This window comes from Pecten maximus, chromosome 2 (genome assembly GCF_902652985.1).
Source record: "Pecten maximus chromosome 2, xPecMax1.1, whole genome shotgun sequence".
In the NCBI taxonomy this organism is placed as follows: domain Eukaryota; kingdom Metazoa; phylum Mollusca; class Bivalvia; order Pectinida; family Pectinidae; genus Pecten; species Pecten maximus.
Genome location: NC_047016.1, coordinates 44,446,663 through 44,470,242, shown reverse-complemented (window position 1 = coordinate 44,470,242; position 23,580 = coordinate 44,446,663). Strand labels below are relative to the sequence as shown.

At 39.2% G+C, this 23,580-nt stretch overlaps 1 protein-coding gene across 1 annotated transcript in view; it reads left to right on the top strand.

Annotated features, from left to right (window-relative positions):
* The window catches only part of LOC117322207, a 133,817-nt gene that overhangs the window by 73,836 nt on the left and 36,401 nt on the right, over positions 1-23,580 (top strand). The window contains exons 3-5 of the mRNA XM_033876982.1: positions 8,782-8,952; positions 9,832-9,879; positions 21,952-22,179. Coding sequence (XP_033732873.1) covers positions 8,782-8,952; positions 9,832-9,879; positions 21,952-22,179 — 447 coding nt within the window. The remainder of the gene's footprint in view (positions 1-8,781; positions 8,953-9,831; positions 9,880-21,951; positions 22,180-23,580) is intronic.

Below are 23,580 nucleotides of genomic sequence, written 5' to 3'. Positions count from 1 at the left end.
GCCGCTGAGTAATATTATAGGAATTTGTGGGTTTTTTTATCAAAAATTCATTAAAAATTCATTGTTGTTACTAGGATGATATAATCTTGCATAAATTATGTCAATATCATAAGAATTATGTACATAATTCATTTTGATGTTTATTGTTGTTTATTTGTACAAAAATACAAATCATTTGTAAGAAAATACAAATTTCATCAGATTTCAGATTTTCAGTTTTTTTTTTTACCTTACTTATGCAGTTCTGCATGGCAGGTAACTTTGTAATTGACCATGCTATGATATCTTTCAAAACATGGATACACACACAGTGTTATGTTACAGTTGGGGCAAATGTATCTGGTCTGGTGCTTTTTGTTTTCCTGGCGGTTGGAGCAAACTTGAGCAGTGTCCTCGGGCAGTAAACTGAATGTTCAGGGATGGAAAATGCCTTGCATTCAGTCTTGCTGGAGGGTTTGTTGCTGGTCTAGCAAATCTCTTAGTATCCTTAATTTGGTAATTGTCTACTAAACCATGAATTATTTCCAGTCGGAACTTCTCGCTTTTTTAAACGAGCTTTAGGGTGATGGTGCTTCCAAATCACTTTCGCATTTTAAACACACACTTCCAAGAGATTGAATGAGTAACTTTTTCCACCATTTCAACATTTTGTGTTGCAATACACAGTAAGAAGTTTGTTGGTCAGCTACATCTACTCCGCCCATATACATTGTGTACAGCTGTATAGCCTTCAGCTGATCCAACTCCCTTCAGCTACATCTACTCCGCCCATATACATTGTGTACAGCTGTATAGCCTTCAGGGGATCCAACTCCCTTCAGCTACATCTACTCCGCCCATATACATTGTGTACAGCTGTATAGCCTTCAGGGGATCCAACTCCCTTCAGCTACATCTACTCCGCCCATATACATTGTGTACAGCTGTATAGCCTTCAGCTGATCCAACTCCCTTCTGTATCCCACATGAAATTTTGATCTCACAGTTTTTGTCTATGTCGTATCATTATGCACTGTGGACAAACAGTTCACTTGCCTTTTGTCAAACCAACACAGATAAAGTTTCTTCCCATCCCTCTTCAAATATATCTGTTCATCTTTCTTCAGTTTGACTTTTTTTTTACATCACCAGGAACCCCAATCCTGTTGATGTGCAAAGTACCACAAGCTCCAGTTTGGTTTTCTACGAGTTCGTAGAATACTGAAGGGCTCGTAAAAAAACTGTCACAATACATGTACAGGTGATGTCATGTATTGTACAACGGCTCAGTGAGCTTGGTCACCACCTGATGACTTAATCCATTCCTTGCAGGAGCTGTTTGTTTGCCTTTATACAGGTCCCAGTTATAGACATAACCAGATTTGGCGTCAGCCAATGTCCAAAGTTTTTTACCCCATTTGTGATGCTTGGACGGAATGTACTGAAGGAGGTTTGTCCGGCCTTTGAATGGTACTAAGATCTCATCAACACTGATTTCTCTACCAGGAGTGAAATGTTCTTGTCAGTTTCTCAATGAAATATGATGATATATTGAAGAATCTGTCCCTAGTCATTATATTTGTAAATCCTTTGATGGAGACTAAAGTGTCTGTACTCCAGTACATTTCATAATTGGGAAGTCTCACCAGCCCCATGTACAGCACAATACCAAGAAACGCCCTCATTTCTCCAGGTGTAGTGGCTTTCCATGCACGAACTCGTGAAGATTTTGGGTATGTCTCGATTATTAATGCCCCCATTTGCTTCAACTAATTGCTGATAATATCTATTTAAAATGGTAATTATTTCATCTGTGATAAACTGGGAAAATATATTGTAGGGGGTCGTGTCTGGATCAATATTTTTTGGACCGTAATTCTCAGTAAAATCTTTCAACTATTCTTGATTATATGCGTCATTTTGTGTATCTCTCTGTTCATGATCTAATTCCATTTCAGCAAAAATTGAAGGAGCCGTTCACACATAACCAAAGAAAAAATTGTCAAAAACTGACAAAAATTAATAAGAAAACCTTGTGTACTTATGTATGTATGGGTCCGCCATCTTCAATAATTAATGTGATAGGCAAAGCTAGCAAAATGGCAGTTTCGTATCTGGAAATTCTCCCGAGATTTTTTGGAAACGAAAGTGCTTTGTGCGGCGGCAAATCCCGCCCGTCGTGAGCTACGGTAAGTTTCCCCTGGTCGGGATTTGCCGCTAGCCGCATGGTAAGAGTTAAAACAGCTCTGACATGACCATGGATTAGATCTGAACCCTGAATAAGATTTAAACAAAAAGTTTGGCACCTTTTGTCTTTAACTTCCCAACTGTAGACCTGGTACAGCAGACTCGTTACCATCGGTAAATTCCCATCCTTTAAAGTAAATAACAGCCTATACAACAAATGGACCGGGCCAACTCTTTACTGACACAGTTTTGAAATAATAAAAAAAGTAAGTCTGATTCATTTCAATCTGTTCAGAGCATTATTTTTGTTTGAATTTTAAATTGTCTGTGCAGATGATGCAATTTTTTTTTCTTACCATAAGCATCAAACAAACAAACAAAACTGCAGTGTAGGCAGTATAGTCCTTGGAGATTGATAATTGTTTTTGTGAAATAAAAGTTTTGATTTTCATCGGGGAAAAACTGTACCCGCACTAGGTCGTACAGTTTCTGACTAAAACAGTATGTGTCTGTGATGATGTGTTCATGGAGTTGACAGTTCCCCGTTCACTGCCAAATGAATTAAAAAACCTGTCATTTCTAGCTGTTTCAGGCACGGGTAAGATGGCAGGAATATGCCATATGAGAATTGGGATAACATGTGACTTGACTTTCACATGTTATGCCTTCACTACACTGGATATAAGCCTACAGCTGCTACAGATGTAAGCTTGGAGTAATGCTATTACACCCCTTATATTTATGACATTTATGGAAAGTAATGTTTTATTTGCTATGCCAATGCTCTTACATATTAGTTTATTAGCTCACCTGCCCATAGGCACATGAGCTTATCCTGTGGTGTGGCATCTGTCACATGTCCGTCCATGCAGTCGCTGTACTGTGAGCTCACTTCCTTTTCCATTTAAACAACTTCTTCTCAATAACTTGGGTCGTACAAGTGATAAAAAGCGCTGGAATTCGGGGTCAGTGTTGGAAAAGTGCTGGAATTTTTGGTCAGTGTGTGAAAAGTGCTGGAATTTGCTTACGAGTTGTTAAAAATTTCTAGAATTTATACTTACTTTCTGTAAACAAACTTTTATAGATTCCTAAGAATGAGTAATTATAATCATTATAGAAAATTATAAAAAAAAATTTGAACAGCCTCATTTTCTTTAATTTTTGAAAATATCCAGATAGCAATTTTGACCAAATTTGGTCAGAAACATCCTTGGCAGAAGAGGATCAGATTTTGCATAAATGGTGACTCTGACCCCCCAAGGGGCCAGAGGGGCAGGGCCCAATATGGGAAATTGAGGCGATTCCTTTAAATCGCTACTAGTGATAAAGTTATGAATGGATTTGAACTTAATTTGGTCAGAAACATCCTTGGGGAAAGGGGAACAAATTTTGAATAAATGATCATTCTGACCCCCAAGGGGCCAGATGGGTGGGGCCAAAAAGGGGAAATAGAGGTAATTTCTTTAAATCGCTACTAGTCAAAAAGTTTTTTTTGGATTTTGACCAAATTTGGTTAGAAACATTCTTGGGGAAAGGGCATCAGATTTTGCATAAATCGTTACTCTGACCCCCAAGGGGATGGAGGGGAGTAGCCAAATAGGGGAAATTGAGGCAATTCCTTTAAATCGCTTCTAGTCATAAAGATGTAAATGGATTTGAACTTAATTTGGTCAAAAACATCCTTGGGGGAAGGGGAACAGATTTTGCATAAACGGTGATGCTGACCCGCTGACCCCCAAGGGGCCAGATGGGTGGGGCCCGATAGGGGAAATTGAAGCAATTCTGTTAAATCGCTACTAGTCAAAGTTGTGAATGGATTTGAACTTAATTTGGTCAAAAACATCCTTGGGGGAAGGGGAACTGAATTTGCATAAATGGTGACACTGACCTCAAAGGGGCCAGAGGGCGGGGCCCAATAGGGGAAATAGATTACTTGTAATAAAGTTATGAATGGATTTGAACCAAATTTAGTCTAAAAGATCCTTGGGGAAGGGGAACAAATTTGCATTGATGAGCATTCTGATCCCTAAGGGGCCAGAGCGGCGGGGTCTAATAGGGGAAAGAGAGGTAATTCTTGTGAATCTCTACTTATAAGTCAGAAAGTGATGAATGGATTTTAATCCAATTTGGTCAGAAACGTCCTTAGGGGAAAGGGAACAGATTTTGCATTAATGGTGACTCTGACCCCAAGGGGCCAAAGGGATGGGGCCCCATAGGGGAAAAAAGGTAATTCCTTTAAATCGCTACTAGTCATAAAGTTATGAATGCATGTTGTAAAAACAATCCTTGAGGCCTTTCAGACCCTTAGAGAGTCTGGACTTTGTTATTTCTTTAAAGCAGTTGGGATCCCCACACTATAACCATATATAGTGTTGTTTGAGATTGAAAAATAAAACGAATTGAACATAAACATTATTTTGACATTTGGTCAAATCCAACCAGGTGAGCGATACAGGCCTCATTGGCCTCTTGTAATAACGTCAGCTAAGCCTGTCGGCAAAAGTCGATAGTGGGGAAGAGGGAGCTCATTCTTATGTCGACTATAGTGGACAAGGGTACTGAAAGAGTTAAAACAGGAATATTTTATGCTAGAAGAAATTTTTAACGTATATATTACTGATAGATTGTACTTCCAAAGCAAACAAACGTTATGTGTACAATCTATGTCAATATGGAGGCAGGCAACAGTGAACCAGTTACATGAAATGTTTGCTGTAAAATGTCTTTTGTTTCCCTATTGCTGATTGAATTGTTTGGCTGTGTCATCAAAAGCTAGACTGGGTAATTTAGTGGAGGCTGACAGGATTTATAGCCAAGGAATAATATCTATAGGTGTAACATGCCTCGATCCAGTTGTCCTCAAAGAGGTTCAACCTATCACAAACGTTATTTAGCTTGTCAACAAAGTCTAGTAAGTACACATAACCATGGTAACAGACATGGTCAGATTTCTGAACTGGTTAAGAAGGTCAGGATTTGTCATGAGAATACCCAGACATTTATGACAGAAATAAATTCCTGCCTTGTCTGCTAGCTGAATTTATTAAATGTAATAGCAAGAGGTCCCTGAAGGATTCTAGCCACTTAGGATCATGAAGTTGTTTTAAGTCTAATACTAAAATCTACTTTGATAAGTTTTAAGGTTTTACTTAGCTGATAAAGACTACAATCTTAAGTGGATCATGAATCATGATATATTCTGCATAAAAAGTACCCGGATACTTTTTATAACGTACCCCCTATCAAAAATCCTTGAATTTTAACTTTATCGATCTAAAATAGTGAAGACATGTATCAACAACAAAGGGGGTGTCATTTACAATGTTTCTGACCCCACCCCACCAAATCCCCACCCCAGGGCCAAAAAAATGTTTTTTCTTTTTTACCAACCTTCAAGTATGACTAAAGATCAACAAAGAAAACCTTCATATGCATATAAAAGACATCTCACAACTTCTCCATCCCCTGGATACTTTTTATTCTCCTGCATAAAATGTACCCCCTACCAAAAATCTTTTAATTTATTTGATCCACCTGTTTTTATGGCAGTAATATGCCACTTTTGTGATAATAAGACTGAATCTTATCATCAGACAAATCTATCTTCAGTTTTCATCCAAACTCACCAAGACTAAAGTTTTGTTCTTTGACTTTGTCATTATTGGATCTTGCAATTTTGCTGGCTGTTTTGCCTCTTGCCTATGTTTACAGACAGAATCTTGTCGGTTCATGTGGATTGATAGGACAAAGAATGATCTTGTGTATTATGTTTGGATTGATAGTTATTAGCTCACCTGCCCGAAGGGCCGTCCGTCCGGCCGTCCGTCCGGCGTCAACTTTTCCATTCAAGCAACTTCTTCTCAATAACCAAAAGGCCCAGAGACCTAATATTGGGCCTGTAGCATGCTGGGGTGAAGGGCTACCAAGTTTGTTCAAATGAATAACGTTGACCTTCATTCAAGGTCACAGGGGTCAAAAAGGCTAAAATCTTTAAATGACTTCTTCTCAATAACCAAGAGTCCCAGGGAGTTGATATTGGGTCTGTAGCATGCTTGAGTGAAGGGCTACCAAGTTTGTTCAAATGAATGACCTTGACTTTCATTCAAGGTCACAGGGGTCAAATATGCTAAAAAAAAATTAAACGACTTCTTCTAAATAGCCAAAAGATCCAGGGACTTGATATTGGGTCTGTAGCATGCTGGGGTGAAGGGCTACCAAGTTTGTTCAAATGAATGACCTTGACCTTCATTCAAGGTCACAGGAGTCAAAAAGTGTTGGTTCCAGAGACCTAATATTTGGCCTGCAGCATGCTAGGGTGAAGGGCTCCCAAGTTTGTTAAAATGGATGACCTTGACCTTCATTCAAGGTCACAGGAGTCAAAAAAGGCTAAAATCTGTAAACGACTTCTTCTCAATAACGAAGAGGCCCAGGGAGTTGATATTGGGTCTGTAGCATGCTGGGGTAAAGGGCTACCAAGTTTGTTCAAATGAAATGACCTTGACCTTCATTCAAGGTCACATGGGTCAAATAGGCTATAATCTTTAAACGACTTCTTCTCAATAACCAACAGTCCCAGAGACCTTATATTTGGCCTGTAGCATGCTGGGGTGAAGGGCTCCCAAGTTTGTTCAAATGAATAACATTGACCTTCATTCAAGGTCACAGGAGTCAAAAAGGCTAAAATCTTTAAACGACTTCTTCTCAATAACCAAGAGTCCCAGGGAGTCGATATTAGGGTCTGTAGCATGCTGGGGTAAAGGGCTACCAAGTTTGTTCAAATGAATGACCTTGACCTTCATTCAAGGTCACAGCGGTCAAAAAGGCTAAAATCTTGAAACAACTTCTTCTCAATAACCAACAGTCCCAGAGACCTAATATTTGGCCTGCAGCATGCTAGGGTGAAGGGCTACCAAGTTTGTTCAAGTGAAGCCTAATTGTCTCGGGACCTACGTATACATGTAGGTGATTTGTACAGGTATCCAATATATATATAAATATACCCAAGGGGGCATTATGACGGTAGGCCTAGTGTTTAATCAACACGACAATTATGAAACAATGCCATACTTCATTGAAGTGCAGCAGTTTGTTTATCTTCTCAATGCAAGTAGAGCTAGAAGCCTGATCACGAGTTTTGCATCTAATTTAAATGAGGCCCAAAGAGGGTTGTTTTTGCATGGTCGTAAATGAAGCCCGTGATGTCTTTTTTAGACAATACCGATGTCGGAAATACGACCAGTATCAACTAATCAATTGTAATTAATATTGAAACAAAGAATCTTCACACACTTTCATATTATTTGATGTGATTCCGTACCGGCCCCATCCACACAACGAAGCTTCATTGATGTAACAAAATGTAGGTCGATCGTAAAGTGCATTTGTACATGTAAAAATACTGTTTAAAACTACAGTTATAGTCTTTTGTCTTTTTTATATAATCTGCTATACATTGATTGACTTTCATAATATTCATATTATACAGACAAACCAAATTGTCTACGTACGTACGTGCCGGTTTGTTATCAGGTACATTCTAACAAAGCATCGTCCCGACCAGTTAATCCGGAATTCGACCGGTCATTTTTCGATTGAACTTCTCCAAACCGAAACCGATGTAAACCGAACAAATATCCTTGTCCCATGCATGTTCGGTTTATAGAGGTTCCACTGTACTTCTGTTTCATTCTTGTGGCCCCGGGGTGAACACCCCCTGTGTCCTCTTATGACATCTTCACAATTTCCTATGGCCAGTACCAGGCAACTGCCCCACTTGGGTTTCAAACTCCCAACCCAGAGGTGGAGGGCCTGATAATTGCATAGTCAGAATCAAATACTCATCATAGATGGAAGGGTCTTAAAGTGCTTTACCAAAACTGTTATACATAACGGGTGTCATGACTACACTTTGTCATTACCATTTGCCACATCTATTTGTATCTAGGGGTGGGCTTTATCATAATGAATTAAAGATTGAGTCGAAGCTCATATCAATATGTCATTTTTGCTGGAGTTCCTGGCCTAAAACATAGGAAATTCTCTTGCCATTACCTGTTTTACGGCTACCGCTTGCTACATTAATTTATTACTTGGTATGTGGATTTTCTTGTATTACATTACAGATCAGTCTGACCCCATGTCAAAATTCCATTTTTGCTTGAGTATGCATGGTCCATTGCAAATTTTCCTGACTTTTTTCACGATCAGCAGCCACATCGATTTGTAACTTAGTATGTGGCTTTGTCATAATGTATTGCAGTTTGACTTTAAACCCCATGTCAATATTCCATTTCCTTGTAGATAACCAAGTCATCTTCATTCCCAGTAGAATAATAGAATCCTTCCCTTGACCTTTAGGATGTGACAAAAAGATCTCCAAACCAAGGGGCCATATTCTTAGTTGTCTAACCGAAAGCTCTGCCGAGTGCAGTGATACAATTACAACTGCATTCATTCTATAATGAATCAGAATTCTCTACCTGTATAATGGTATTCATAACCTGATAAGAAACAGGGTTCATTGACTGATGAGAAATATTAAAGATTATTAAAGATTATATAAGTCGGCCAAAAAGTCCTTTATTAGAGAAACACTTTGTTTTACTGTTTTTACAGGCTGTATCAGTGGCGACAAGATGCCCCATACCTGTCTCGACTACCAGTACTGTGGCAGTGAGATCGAGACAATCGCTGACTTCAAGATCTGTTGTTGTCATGGACACACATGTAACAACTACTTCAGTGAAGCACAGTTTGAAGTTGGGAAGCGTGAAAATCAGATGTTAAGTAAGTAAACTATAATTTTCACAGTTATTTTGTTTCCTATATATTTATTATATAATAATATTAGGGTTTGTTTCCGGGGTTAATATATGTATTCCTTTGGAAGGGAAGTCCAATGTCCAGAGTCAATATCATGTTCATATTGATTTTGATTTTATTAGTGGACGGTATTTAAAATTTGTCCGCTTTAAATTGGATTGTATTTTGTTTGATTCTGTAGCTTATCAAGATGCTTTACTGTCTTGAAAAGTACAGAAGGGATATTCCTCAAACTTCAGCTATAAGGTTCCCCCTGGTTCCTGGTGTTGCACATTAAATTTCGAGTCTGATTGGAAAACAAAATTGCCGACAAGTGGCCATTTTGAATTTTGACAGTTGAAATATTTCTTGAGAAGAGTAGGAGGGATTTTCTTCAAACTTCACACCTCGGTTCTAGTTGATCCCTAATTGTGCAGATTCAATTTTAAGTAAAAAACAAAATGGCCAAGGGTGGCTATCTTGGATTTTGACATTTGAAGATTATTATTGCTATTTCTTGAATAGTACTGAAAGGATATTTTTCAAACTTCACATGTAGGTTCCCATAGGTTCCTAGTTATGCCTATTCTAGTTTAAGCCTGATCGGTTACTAAGTGGTCGACAAGCAGCCATCTTTGATTTTGATCACTCAGGGATCTCTTGTATGTATGTTTGATTTTGATAAGGATGGGGAAAAATGGCTGCCATGGCTGACAGGTTTATCTTTGATTTTGACAGATGAAGATTGTAATCACAGATTGGTGTCTATAGATTAGTTCATGTCCATATATATAAATCGTTGAATTCTAATTCAGGGTAAAACCTGACAGTAATCAATATATGAACTGTTTATTTCTTCCACAGGTGATCAAGCACAGAAGCCTACCATAAAGGAAAAAACAGCTTCACCAGGTAAACTTAATATTATAACTGATGTAGACTCAACAAATCTTTTAATTATCACATTCATGATCAATTTCAGCCCCTATGGAATCTCCTCTGTTTTAATAATGAAGTGGGGGGGGGGTATTTATACTGGAATCAAGTTGTTTGTCTGTGCGTCCGTCTGTCTGTCTGTCCGTGAGCGCTTTTATTTCCGTGCAAAAACTTGAGCTACCATGATCCGTTCAAACTTAAACTTCATACAGCAGTGCTTTCTTATTGAAAATTCTTGCTTGAGATTGCTTATCAGCGGAAAAGTCAAGGTCACTGTTATTATAAATAGAAAATCTGTTTCCAAGCAATAACTTGAGTTTCCTTGGGCTGATGTAAGTCAAGTTTCAAACAGTGTTTCCATATTGAAATAGCTTGCTTAGAATTGCTTTTCTGCATCACAATTCAAAGGTAAAGGTCACTTACTAAATATCAAAGAAAATCAAATCACCTTCCATGCAAAATCTAGTTTGCTTTGGCCAATCTAACTAAAACTTTTTTCAGTACTTCCATACTTAAAAGTATTTGCTTAGAATTAATTGATTTACAGTTTGAAATGTCAACGGTCATGGTCACTGATACTATAAATAGAAAATCTGCAGTTTCCTTGCAATAACATGAGTTTCCTTTAAGTTGAATGAATTCAAACTTCATAAGTGCTTTTTAGGTCACCTGAGACAAAGTCTCAAGTGACCTATTCTAATCCCCTTTTGTCCGTCGTCCGTCGTGCGTCCGTAAACAATTTACATTTTCGACTTCTTCTCCAAAACCCCTAAACCAAATTCATTGAAATTTGGCAGGAAGCTTCTATGGCTAAAGGTCAACCAAAATTGTAAATTATATGGTCCCCACGTGCACCCCCAAGGGGCCTGAGGGGTGTGGCTAAAAAGGGTCAAATTGACCAAAACTTCAAAATCTTATTCTCTACTCTCACTTATGGTTGAATCAAACACTCTTCATAGATGGAAGGGTCTTAAGGTGCTTTACCAAAATTGTAAATTTCATGACCCAGGGGTCTCATGTTTGCCCCTGGGGAGGGGGTAAACTTTACTATAGTTTATATAGGGAAATCACATTTTTGACTTTTATTTTTTTTTATTTCTATTGGAATTCGTTCTAATTTGGTAAACATTGTCAGCATGGGATGACAGTTTGATGGCATGCACATGTTGGCCCTGACTGACCCCCAGGGGTTGATGGGTGGGGCTAAAAAGGGCCAAATCAACTGAAATTTCAAAAATCTTCTTCTCTACTCTCAGATATGATGGAATCAAATACACATCATAGATGGCAGGGTCTGAAGGTGCTTTACCAAAATTGTGAGTTTCGTGACCCTGGGGTCTTAAGTTTGCCCCTGGAGAGGGGTGAACTTTACTATAGTTTATATTGGGAAATAACATTTTTGACTTTTATTTGTGTTATTTCTATTGGAATTCATTCTAATTTAGTAAACATTTTCAGCATGGGATGAAAGTTTGATAATATGCATATGTTGGCCCTGACTAACGGCTAGGGACTGATGGGTGGGGCCAAAAAGGGTCAATTAAATTAACTGAAATATTTCAAATCTCAGGTGACCGTTAAGGCCCATGGGCCTCTTGTTTATTGAAAGTGCTTGCTTGCGATTGCTTTTCTGTGTCAAAGGTCATAGGTCAAGATCATTGTTGATAAATATAGAAAATCAGTTTCCATGCATTGACTTGAATTTGCTTTAGCCAATCAAACCGATACATCATACAATACTTCTTCCTAAAAGTGCTTGCTTACAATTGCTTTTTAGCTTACCTGGTCCGAAGGACCAAGGTGAGCTTATGCCATACCGTGGCGTCCGTCGTCCGTCCATCAACATTTGACTTATTTGACTTCTTCTTCATAACCACTGATTGGAATTTCACCAAATTTGGTCAGAAGCATCCCTATGGGTAGGGGACTCAAAATTGTATAAATGATGGGGCTGACCCCCTGGGGGCCTCTGGGGCGGGGCCAAAAGGGGTCAATTTGGCTATATTTATATAAACGACTTCTTCTCTGAAACCGAGCAATGGATATCACTCATATTTGCTTGGTAGCATCACTATGGGGTGGGGATTAAAAATTGTACAAATGATGGGGCTGACCCCCTGGGGGCCTCAGGGGCTGGGCCAAAAAGGGTCAATTTAGCTATATTGATATAAATGACTTCTCCTCAGAAACCGAGTAATGGATATCGCTCATATTTGCCTGGTAGCATCACTATTGAGTGGGGATTCAAAATAGTACAAATGATGGGGCTGACCCCCCAGGGGCCTGAGGGGTGGGGCCAAATGTGGTCAATTGAGCTATTTTGATATAAACGCCTTCTTCTCTGAAACCCAGCAATGGATATCACTCTTATTTCCGTGATAGCATCACTATGGGGATAGTATTTAAAATTGTACAAATGGTGGGGACCTAACCCCCTGGGGGCCTGAGGGGCGGGGCCAAAAGGAGTTAATTTGTCTATTGGTATAAGTGACTTCTGAAACCAAGCAGTTGATAATGGTCATTTTTGTCTGGTAGCATCATGATGAAATGGGGATTTAAAATTGTACTTATAGCTAGTTGGGCTGACCCCCGGGGGCCTGAGGGGCGAGGCCAAAAGTGTTCAATATGGCTAGATTGATATAAGCGACTTCTGCTCTGAAACGGAGCAATGAATATTGCTTATATTTTCTCGGTAGCATCACTTTGGTGTGCAGATTAAAAATTGTACAAATGATGGGACTGACTCCCCGGGGTCTGAGGGCCAGTGTCAAAAGAGGTCCATTTGGCAATATTGATATTTAAAACAACTTTTTCTCTGGAACTAAGCAATGTATGGCATTGATATTTCGATGGTAACATCCCTAGTTTGCTGGAATTCAAATTTATACAAATGATGGGGCTGACCCTCCAAGGGGCTTGAGGGGTTGGGCAAAAGGGAGCAATTTGGCTGTATTGCTAAAAACAACCTCTTGTATTTTAGAAACCTTTGAGATCCTCACCCGATAACCATTTATAGCATTGATGGGCATCCGGAGATAAACAATATCTTGTTATAAAAATAAGCCCTGGGGTCTATCCCCACCCCTAAGGACTAAGTTTGTTTGTTATATCTTTGAAACCATTGCGATCCCGATCCCATAACCATATATAGCATTCTTGGGCATCAAGAGATAAACAAAATAATGAGGGAAAAATAGGCCCTGGGGTCTTTCCCCACCCTTAGGGACACCTTTATTTTTAGCTCACCTGCCCGAAGGGCAAGTGAGCTTATGCCATGGTGCGGCGTCTGTCGTCCGTCCGTCTGTCCGGCGTCAACTTTTTCATTTAAACAACTTCTCAATAACCAAGAGGCCCAGGAACTTCATATTGGGCCTGTAGTATGCTGGGGTGAAGGGCTACCAAGTTTGTTAAAATAAATTACTTTGACCATCATTCAAGGTCACAGGGGTCAAATACGCTATAATCTTCAAACGACTTCTTCTCAATAACCAAAAGGTCCAGGGACTTGATATTGGGCCTGTAGCATGCTGGGGTGAAGGGCTACCAAGTTTGTTAAATAAATGACCTTGACCTTCAAGCATGCTGGGGTGAAGGGCTACCAAGTTTGTTAAAATAAATGACCTTGACCTTCATTCAAGGTCACATAGGTCAAATAGGCTATAAACTTCAAACAACTTCTCAATAACCAAGAGGCCCAGGGACTTGATATTGGGCCTGTAGCATGCTGGGGTGAAGGGCTACAAAGTTTGTTCAAATAAATGACCTTGACCTTCATTCAAGGCCACATTTGTCAAATAGGCTATAATCTTCAAATGACTTCTTCTCAATAACCAAGAGGCCCGTAACTTGATATTTGACCTGTAGCATGCTGGGATGAAGGGCTACCAAGTTTGTTAAAATGAATGACCTTGACCTTTATTCATGGTCACATGGGTCGAATTGGCTAATATGTTCAAACAACTCTTCTCAAACACCAAGAGGCTCAGGCACATGAGGTTGGGCCTGTCTGTAGCATGCTGGGGTGTAGGGCTACCAAGTGTGTTCAAATGAATGACATTGATCTACATTCAAGGTCACAGGGATGAAATAATTTTAGATCTTGTGATAGCCAAGAGTCCCCAAGACCCGATATTAGGCCAATAATATGCATTGAATAAATTGGTTATCAGCATAGTATTTGTAGAAATGACCTCAATCAACTGCAAATTTGCTGTAGAACCAGGTGAGCGATACAGGCCCATTGGGCCTCTTGTTCTGAACAACACCTATTTCAAACTTCTACTCAAATTTCACCAGTGGGATTCAGTTCTTACTTACCAGAAATGATCTTGAGATGGTCCTGACCAAGTGTTGTTATTTTTCAGGTCGGTTAGAAATCCAAGATGGCCACCATGGCAGCCATCTTGAAAAACACATTTTAAACTTCATCTCCAGTTCCACTCGTGCCATTGAGCTGGAAATTAGTAAGGATAATAAGGAAGGAGAGCCAACAAAGTGTTGTTATTTTTTCGGCCTCGTAAAAACTTTGACATGGCAGCCACGGCGGGCCATTTTGTAACATGATTGCGCAATCATGGTTTTCCTGAACAACACCTATTTCAAATTCCACCAGTGGGATTCAGCTCTAACTTACTAGAAACGATCCTGAGATAGTCTTGATCAAGTGTTATTTTTAGGTCATCTGACCCGAAGGGTCAGGATGACCTATAGTCATCATGTTTCGTCCGTCGTCGTGCGCCGTGCGCCGTCCGCCGTTCGCCGTTCGCCGTCCGCCGTGCGTAAACTTTTCACATTTCAAACTTCTTCTCAAGTTCCACCAGTGGGATTGAGCTGAAACTTGCCTGAAATGATGCTGGGATGGTCCCAACCAAGTGTTGTTATTTTTCGGGTCAGTCTGAAATCCAAGATGGCCGCCACAGCCGCCATTTTGAAAACACATTTGAAACTTCTTCTCAAGTTCCACCAGTGCTATTGAGCTGAAACTTGCCTGAAATGATCCTGAGATGATCCCGACCAAGTGTTGTTATTTTTCAGGTCGGTCAGATATTCAAGATGGCCGCCATGGCAACCATCTTGAAAAACACATTTTAAACTTCTTCTCCAGTTCCACTGGTGCCATTGAGTTGGAAATTGTTGAGGATGTTAAGGAGGGAGAGCCAACAAAGTGTTATTATTTTTCGGCTTCGTAAAAACTTTGACATGGCAGCCATGTCGGCCATTTTGTAACATGATTGCGCAATCACGGTTCTTCTGAACAACACCTATTTGAAACTTCTTCTCAAATTCCACCAGTGGGATTCAGTTCTTACTTACCAAAAATGATCCTGAGATGGTCCTGACCAAGTGTTGTTATTTTTCAGGTCAGTCAGAAATCCAAGATGGCCGCCATGGCAACCATCTTGAAAAACACATTTTAAACTTCTTCTCCAGTTCCACTGGTGCGATTGAGCTGGAAGTTGGTGAGGATGTTAAGGAGGGAGAGTCAACAAAGTGTTGTTATTTTTTGGCTTTGTAAAAACTTTGACATGGCAGCCACGTCGGCCATTTTGTAACATGATTGCGCAATCATGGTTCTTCTGAACTACACCTATTTGAAACTTCTTCTCAAATTCCGCTGATGGGATTCAGTTCTTACTTACCAAAAATGATCCTGAGATGGTCCTGACCAAGAGTTGCTATTTTTCAGGTCAGTCAGTAATCCAAGATGGCCGCCATGGCAACCATCTAGAAAAACACATTTTAAACTTTTTCTCCAGTTTCAATGGTGCAATTGAGCTGGAAACTGGTGAGGATGTTAAGGAAAGATAGTCAACAAAGTGTTGTTATTTTTCGGCATCGTTAAAACTTTGACATGGCAGCTTAAAGGTGGCCATTTTGTAACATGATTACGCAATCATGGTTTTCCTGAACTATTTGAAACTTCTCCTCAAATTCCACCAGGGGGATTCAGCTCTAACATACCAAAAATGATCTTTAGATGATCCTGGCCAAGTGTTGTTATTTATGGGTCAGTCAGAAATCCAAGATGGCCGCCATGGCAACCATCTTGAAAAACACATTTTTAACTTCTTCTCCAGTTCCACTGGTGCGATTGAGCTTGAAATTGGTGAGGATGTTAAGGAAGCAGAGCCAACAAAGTGTTGTTATTTTTTCGGCCTTGTAAAAACTTTGACATGGCAGCAGCAATGGCGGCCATTTTGTAACATGATTGCGCAATCATGGTTTTCCTGAACAACACCTATTTCAAACTTCTTCTCAAATTCCACCGGTGGGATTCAGCTCTAACTTACCAGAAATTTTCCTTAGATGGTCCAGACCAAGTGTTGTTATTTATTGGGTCGGTCAGAAATCCATGATGGCCACCATGGCCAACAGTGCCACTATATACTTGCTACAGAGAATACATACTACAATAATATAAGGGTTTTAATTTAGAGTCAGATGACCGTTAAGGCCCCTGGGCCTCTTGTTCGGGTTGATCCAAATTCCAAGATGGTCACCATGGCCAACAGTGCCACTATTACTGCTACAGAGAATGCATACTACAATAGTATAAGGGTTTTTAATTTAGTGTCAGATGACCGTTAAAGCCCCTGGGCCACCAATGGGATTCAGCTTAAAGTTGCCTCAAATGCTCCTGAGATGGTTCTGACCATTCAAGTGTTATTTTTCAGGTCAGTCTGAAATCCAAGAAGGCTACCATGGCTGCCATCTGTACATTTTAGAGATTTTAGAGACGAGTGTTAAAGGCTCATGGGCCTCTAGTCAGAAAATCCTTGTCAATGATCTAGTGGTGTCGAGCTTTGAGGGATTTTGGTCATACTTCATATCTAACATTAAACAGGTTTAATTTGTTAACAAAGACAGGAATTTGGCCAGGACAAAATATCATAATTATATTGCCTAAAAAACTGCAGATGTAGCATTTCTACTGTGTGTTAGATAGATATCAGGGTAGGTTTGATGCCCGAATGATGATATTCCAGATTCTTAAAGTTTTGGCAAAGATATTCCTGGAAATATGGGGTACAACATTAACTAATATACTGTTTTGGATTTGAAAAAGGATAATTTTGAGGATGGCGGGATAATTATTCTATAATTAGAGGAAGTATGGTATGTGATATTGAATATGACACATCACTCTTGTACAAGCTCAAGTGTAGTAAATAGATTTTAGTCCAAAGTACAATGTTGTTGAGCATATGAGGAAGCTTTCCAGTTCTGATCAATAGTGATGATTAATTAGTAACAGAAACACTGGTTTGGACTTTGTCATCAAGTATTCTGACAGGAAAGGGGTCGGTAACTAGGACAGAATGGTAATTTCATTGACAGTATGAGTTACATTCTGATTCTACTTATAAAAAAATACAGGTTTCATTGTCTTTAACCCTGCTTTTACTGACACATTATCCAAAATGACAAAAAAAATCCCTTGTGATGTCAGAGAAGATAGAGTTTTTGATATGTACATATGGTGCCAAATGTGGGGCAAGATAGTATAGGCTTACTTTGATGTCTTCTCTATAAGCTTCAAATAATCAGACCTGTGTAGAATGTGACCCATTTTAAACTAGTTGTATATCTTCAGCTTAGACAGGTTTGTATTGCTTTGTTACACGCAATTATATCTGATTTTAAGACATAAGGTCTCCAAAAGACCAACCACTCCTCTATGAGAATGTTTCAGTAATACTGATTGTGACAGGATTTATTCTCCTTTGCGCTTTCATTTTGAAAGAGATTCAAGAATGCATATTAGGCTATTCTCAAGTTACCCTGATCGATTGCATAATAATTTAAAACATTCTGCCCTCATAATGACAAACCCTGCCTAAATTAAACCAATTTAAAAAGAGAAGGAAGAGAGATAACTCCCTTATGTATAATAGCTAGGTCATAACAGTAGAAACTAATTTCATTTAATTTAATTATTTGTTGAACACGCATGAAGGTATATTTTCAAATTGATCAATTTTAACAATGAAAAAAAAATGTTGCAAAACTTCCTTTTTAAGTCATCTGAACCGAAGGGTCAGGATGACCTATAGTCATCATGTTTCGTCTGTCGTCATGCGCCGTCCGCCGTGCGTAAACTTTTCACATTTCAAACTTCTTCTCAAGATCCACCTGTGGGATTGAGCTGAAACTTGCCTGAAATGATGCTGGGATGGTCCTGACTAAGTGTTGTTATTTTTCGGGTATGTCTGAAATCCAAGATGGCCGCCATGGCAACCATCTTTAAAAACACATTTTAAACTTCTTCTCCAGTTTCACAGGTGCCATTGAGCTGGAAATTGGTGAGGATGTTAAGGGAGAAGAGCCAACAAAGTGTTGTTATTTTTCAGCTTTGTATAAACTTGGACATTGCAGCCACGGTGGCCATTTTGTAACATGATTGTGCAATCATGGTTTTCCTGCACAACACATATTTCAAACTTTTTCTCAAGTGGGATTCAATTGTAACTTACCAGAAATGATCCTGAGATGGTCCTGGCCAAGTGTTGTTATTTATCGGGTCAGTCAGAAACCCAAGATGGCCGCCATGGCAGCCATCTTGAAAAACAAATTTTAAAATTCTCCAGTTCCACTAGTGCCACTGAGCTGGAAATTGGTGAGGATGTTTTGGAAAGAGAGTCAACAAAGTGTTGTTATTTTCCGTCTTCGTAAAAACGTTGACATGGCAGCCATGGCGGCCATTTTATAACATGATTGCGCAATCATGGTTTTCCTGAACAACACCTATTTCAAACTTCTTCTCAAATTCCACCAGTGGGATTGAGCTGAAACTTGCCTGAAATGATGCTGGGATGGTCCTGACCAAGTGTTGTTATTTTTCAGGTCTGTCTGAAATCCAAGATGGCCGCTATGACCGCCATCTTGAAAAACATATTTTAAATTTCTTCTCCAGTTCCACTCGTACCATTGAACAGGAAATTGGTGAAGATATTAGGGAAGGGGAGCCAACAAAGTGTTGTTGTTTTTTCGGCCTCGTAAAAACTTTGACATGGCAGCCACGCTGCCATTTTGTAACATGATTGTGCAATCATGGTTTTCCTAAACAAGATCTTATTTCAAACTTCTCAAGTTCCACCAGTGGGATTCAGCTGTTACTTACCTCATATAACCCTGAGATGATCCTAACCAAGTGTTGTTTATTTATCGGGTCAGTCAGAAATCCACAATGGCCGCCATGACCATTAGTGTGCCACTAGACTTGCTACCCGAGTATGTATGCTACAATTGTACAAGGGTCTTTAGAGTCAGATGACCGTTAAGGCCCCTGGGCCTCTTGTTGTGAATTTTTTTCTGCTTCTCTAGTGCATGTTACCTTGTATACGCTAGTCCATGCATAGTCACCTCTTGTCCAATTACCGGTATGTTTCAGCGGTGGAATCTGTGTGAAATAATTACCACACTGACTGCTGGCTGTTTGTTATACACTTGTCAAATTTGATACGCAAATTATGGTATTGGCATTGTCTGTCCAAGGTAAACTTTTGTTTGTCTGGAATTCTCCTAAATCTTTCGACTGATCTCTTTGACTCATTTTTAGCTCACCTGGACTGAGGGTCCGGTGAGCTTATGTCATGGCGCGTCGTCCGTCGTCCGTCCGTCAACATTTGCTTCAAATCGCTACTAGTCAAAAAGTTCTTATTGGATTTCGACTAAATTTGGCCAGAAACATCCTTGGCAGAAGGGGATAAGATTTTGCATAAATGGTGACTCTGACCCCTAAGGGGCCGGAGAGGCGTGGCCCAATAGGGGAAATTAAGGCAATTCCTTTTAATCGCTACTAGTCATAAAGTTATGAATGGATTTAAACCCAATTTATTCTAAATTTGGCAAGAAACATCCTTGGGAGAAGGGGAACAGATTTTGCATAAATGGTGACTCTGACCCCCGAGGGGCCAATGGAGTGGGGTTCAATAGGGGAAATAGAGGTAATGCCTTTAAATCGCTACTAGTCATAAAGTTATGAATGGATTTGAACCCAATTTGGTCAGAAACATCCTTGGTGGAAGGGGAACAGATTTTGCATAAATGGTGACTCTGACCCCAAAGGGGCCAAAGGGGTGGGGCCCAATAGGGGAAATAGAGGTAATTCCTTTAAATCACTACTAGTCATAAAGTTATGAATGGATTTGAACCCAATTTGGTCAGAAACATCCTTGGGGGAAGGGGAACAGATTTTGCATAAATGGTGGCTCTGACCCCAAAGGGGTGGGGCCCAATAGGGGAAATAGAGGTAATGCCTTTAAATCGCTACTAGTCATAAAGTTATGAATGATCTGAACCCAATTTAGTCAGAAACATCCTTGGGGAAAAGGGAACAGATTTTGCATAAATGGTGACTGACCTCCAAGGGGCCAAAGGGGCGGGGCCCAATAGGGGAAATAGAGGTGATTCCTTTAAATCGCTACTAGTTATAAAGTTATGAATGAATTTGAACCTAATTTAGTCAGGAACATCCTTGGGAGAAGGGGAACAGATTTTGCATAAATGGTGACTCTGACCCCCAAGGGGCCAATGGGGCGGGCCAAATAGGGGAAATAGAGGTAATTCGTTTAAATCGCTACTAGTCATTAGGTTATGAATGGATGTGAACCCAATTTAGTCGGAAACATCCTTGGGGTAAGGGGAACAGATTTTGCATAAATGGTGACTCTGACCCCGAGGGGCCAATGGGGCGGGGCCCAATAAGGGAAATAGAGGGTGATTCCTTTCAAATCGCTACTAGTCATAAAGTTATGAATTGATTTGAACCAAATTAAGTCCGGAATATCCTTGGGGGAAGGGGAACAGATATTGCATAAATGGTGACTCTGACCCTTGAGAGGACCAAAGGGGCAGGGCCCAATAGGGGAAATAGAGGTAATTCGTTTAAATCGCTACTAGTCATAAAGTTATGAATGGATGTGAACCCAACTTAGTCGGAAACATCCTTGGGGTAAAGGGAACAGATTTTGCATAAATGGTGACTCTGACCCTGAGGGGCCAAAGGGGCGGGCCCAATAGGGGAAATAGAGGTAATTACTTTAAATTGCTACTTGTCATTAAGTTATGAATGGATTTGAACCCAATTTTGTCAGAAACATTCTTGGGGAAAGCAAAACAGATTTTGCATTTAATAATGTCTTTCGCCAAAGTTGTGTGGCCCCATAGGGGAAATAAAGGTAATTCCTTAAAAATTCTTGAGGTGCTTTACCAAAATTGTGAATTTCATGACCCTGGGGTCTCATGTTTGCCCCTAGGGAGGGGTTAAACTTTACTATAGTTTATATAGGGAAATCACATTTTTGACTATCATTTGTTTGATTTCTATTGGAATTCATTTTAACTTTGTTAACATTATCAGCATGGGATGACAGCTTAATGTTATACACATGTTGGCACTGACTGACCCCTTAGACTGATGGGTCGGGCCAAAAAAGGGTCAATTAAATTTACTGAAATAGTTCAAATCTCAGGTGACCGTTAATTAAGGCCCTTGGGCCTCTTGTTAAGGTTAATGCAAGATATTATGTAAAACTATATGGCATGCGACAGATGTATATTGTTACACTCCTCAGTGCTCCATCAATGATACTCTGGTGACTCTAGGATTAAATATATATGAAAATATACAGCTTACTGAATTTATCAGTCCCCAGTTTCAACAACAGTAACTTAAGGGAATCAATTGAGTTAAAATTTAAACTGTATCAAATTAAAAATTTCCATAAGAAAGCATTTAACTCTGAAATGGTTTCCAATGGAATTTTCTCAAACCTTTAACAAAATTGGGGCTTGATCAAACCATGATCAGAAGTTTCATTATGAACAGTGTCAAATAACAAAGTGAGGCAGGTACGAGAGGAATTAAACATTGCGACAATATACATATATGATATATATTGTTGTTCAATATGCAGTTTTTAAGTGGAATGGACAGGGGTGTGTGAAAGGTTCACCATTACTGTCTCATATTGCCTGTTTTCGCTAAATGACCAGACTACAATGGAACAATGAGTATATTACATGATTACTTTTCTTACATTACAGTGGACACACAGGAATACACTTATTGTGCTTTTTATGATGGTGACAGTAATCAGAAAACAGCAGCGTCAAAGAATGGCTCACTTTCAATCAACGAATTTACCTCCAACACCTTCACAGACAAGCTTGTCCTACAGGATGGCAAGACGGTCCGCTGCTCCAAGAAGGATTCCTGCTACACATTGTGGTTTGGTGCAACGAATGACACGGAGGCAACCATCAAACGACAGGGTAAGATCAATGTTGTATGGTGCCAGCTATTTTACAAATCTCTGGGAGAAAATGATAATCTGAGGATATTTATATTGTGTTTCATAAAATGTCACCTTGTCCAAAAAAGCTGATGATATTTGATGAATCATGGTTTATATCCTGTGGAGGTTATCATGTGATAATTTCCTGAAAAAGGCTGGAATCGAATAAAAAATAAAAGTACTGAAAGTACTGCAGGAGGCGTTCGTCAGATGTAAAAGGTGATATTTGAAATAAAGCAAGAATAGAAATTAAACTTATATCAACATGATGAAACATTTCCACTTAAGTGTGTCAAACCAACTGGACAAAATGGTTTTCACAGTCCTGATGAATGTAATGGTTTAGACTGTTCCGATGTACATAATGGTTTTAACCATCTTCAAGTTTCAAACCAACTTCTACTTAAGAAGTTATACATTTCTAATTTCAAACAAACCTTTGCTTAAGAAGTTAAACATTTATTTGTTTTCCAAACCAACCTCTACTTAGGTACATGTCGTTAACATTCATACTTTAAAACCAACTTTTATGCTTAAGTAGTTCATAATTTGCATTTACGTGTTTAAAACCGACTTATACCTAATAGGCCTTATTAGAAAGGTCGAAACGATATGATACACATTTAGATACACTATAACAATACACGACATGTATTGAAAATACAGGAGTGTCTGCTACTTTTTTGTTGAAAGTGTGCAATGTCTTTCAATATCTTGTAAAAAAAATGCTTATTCCTTTCTATTTTGATCTTAGAATAATATCAAAATTTAGATTGACGACTTTTAAAAATTATTACTTTTTTATTATGGAGGCGTTTACGCCTGCCATATTACAATCACCTACGAGTTGTGACGTCACAATCTCTCACTTTCATTTTCGTTATATTTCCTTTCACAGTTCATTTTGTAGTTTCTTTCGGTTCATATATGATGTAGTTGAACTATATATACATTTATGAAAACTATCAAGACTACAAATAAAGTGCTATTACATGAAAAAAGGTATATTCAGTATAAATTTCTCTTCGGCGGAAGCCCGGAATTTGAGACCTCTGGTGGTAATTTCTATAACTAGGGGTAATGATTCGCTTATACTATTAGTTCCAAGTATGAGGCACGTAGTCCGTCATTCAAAGTAGATGTGCACAGAAATGTATTAACTATGCTTATAATGTTGTGAACATTTCAGGAACTATTTTGAATAAACAATAAGAATAATGTCTTGTAAATATCTACACCTGCATCGATTTTTGCAAATCTATATCGAAAATACTGTTTCAAGGGAGATAACTGCGAGATTCTGACGTTACCTTACAGAGGACACTTGTTTAACTACTAGGAATAAAGACGGCATAACAACCAAGCGCAAACAAATTCC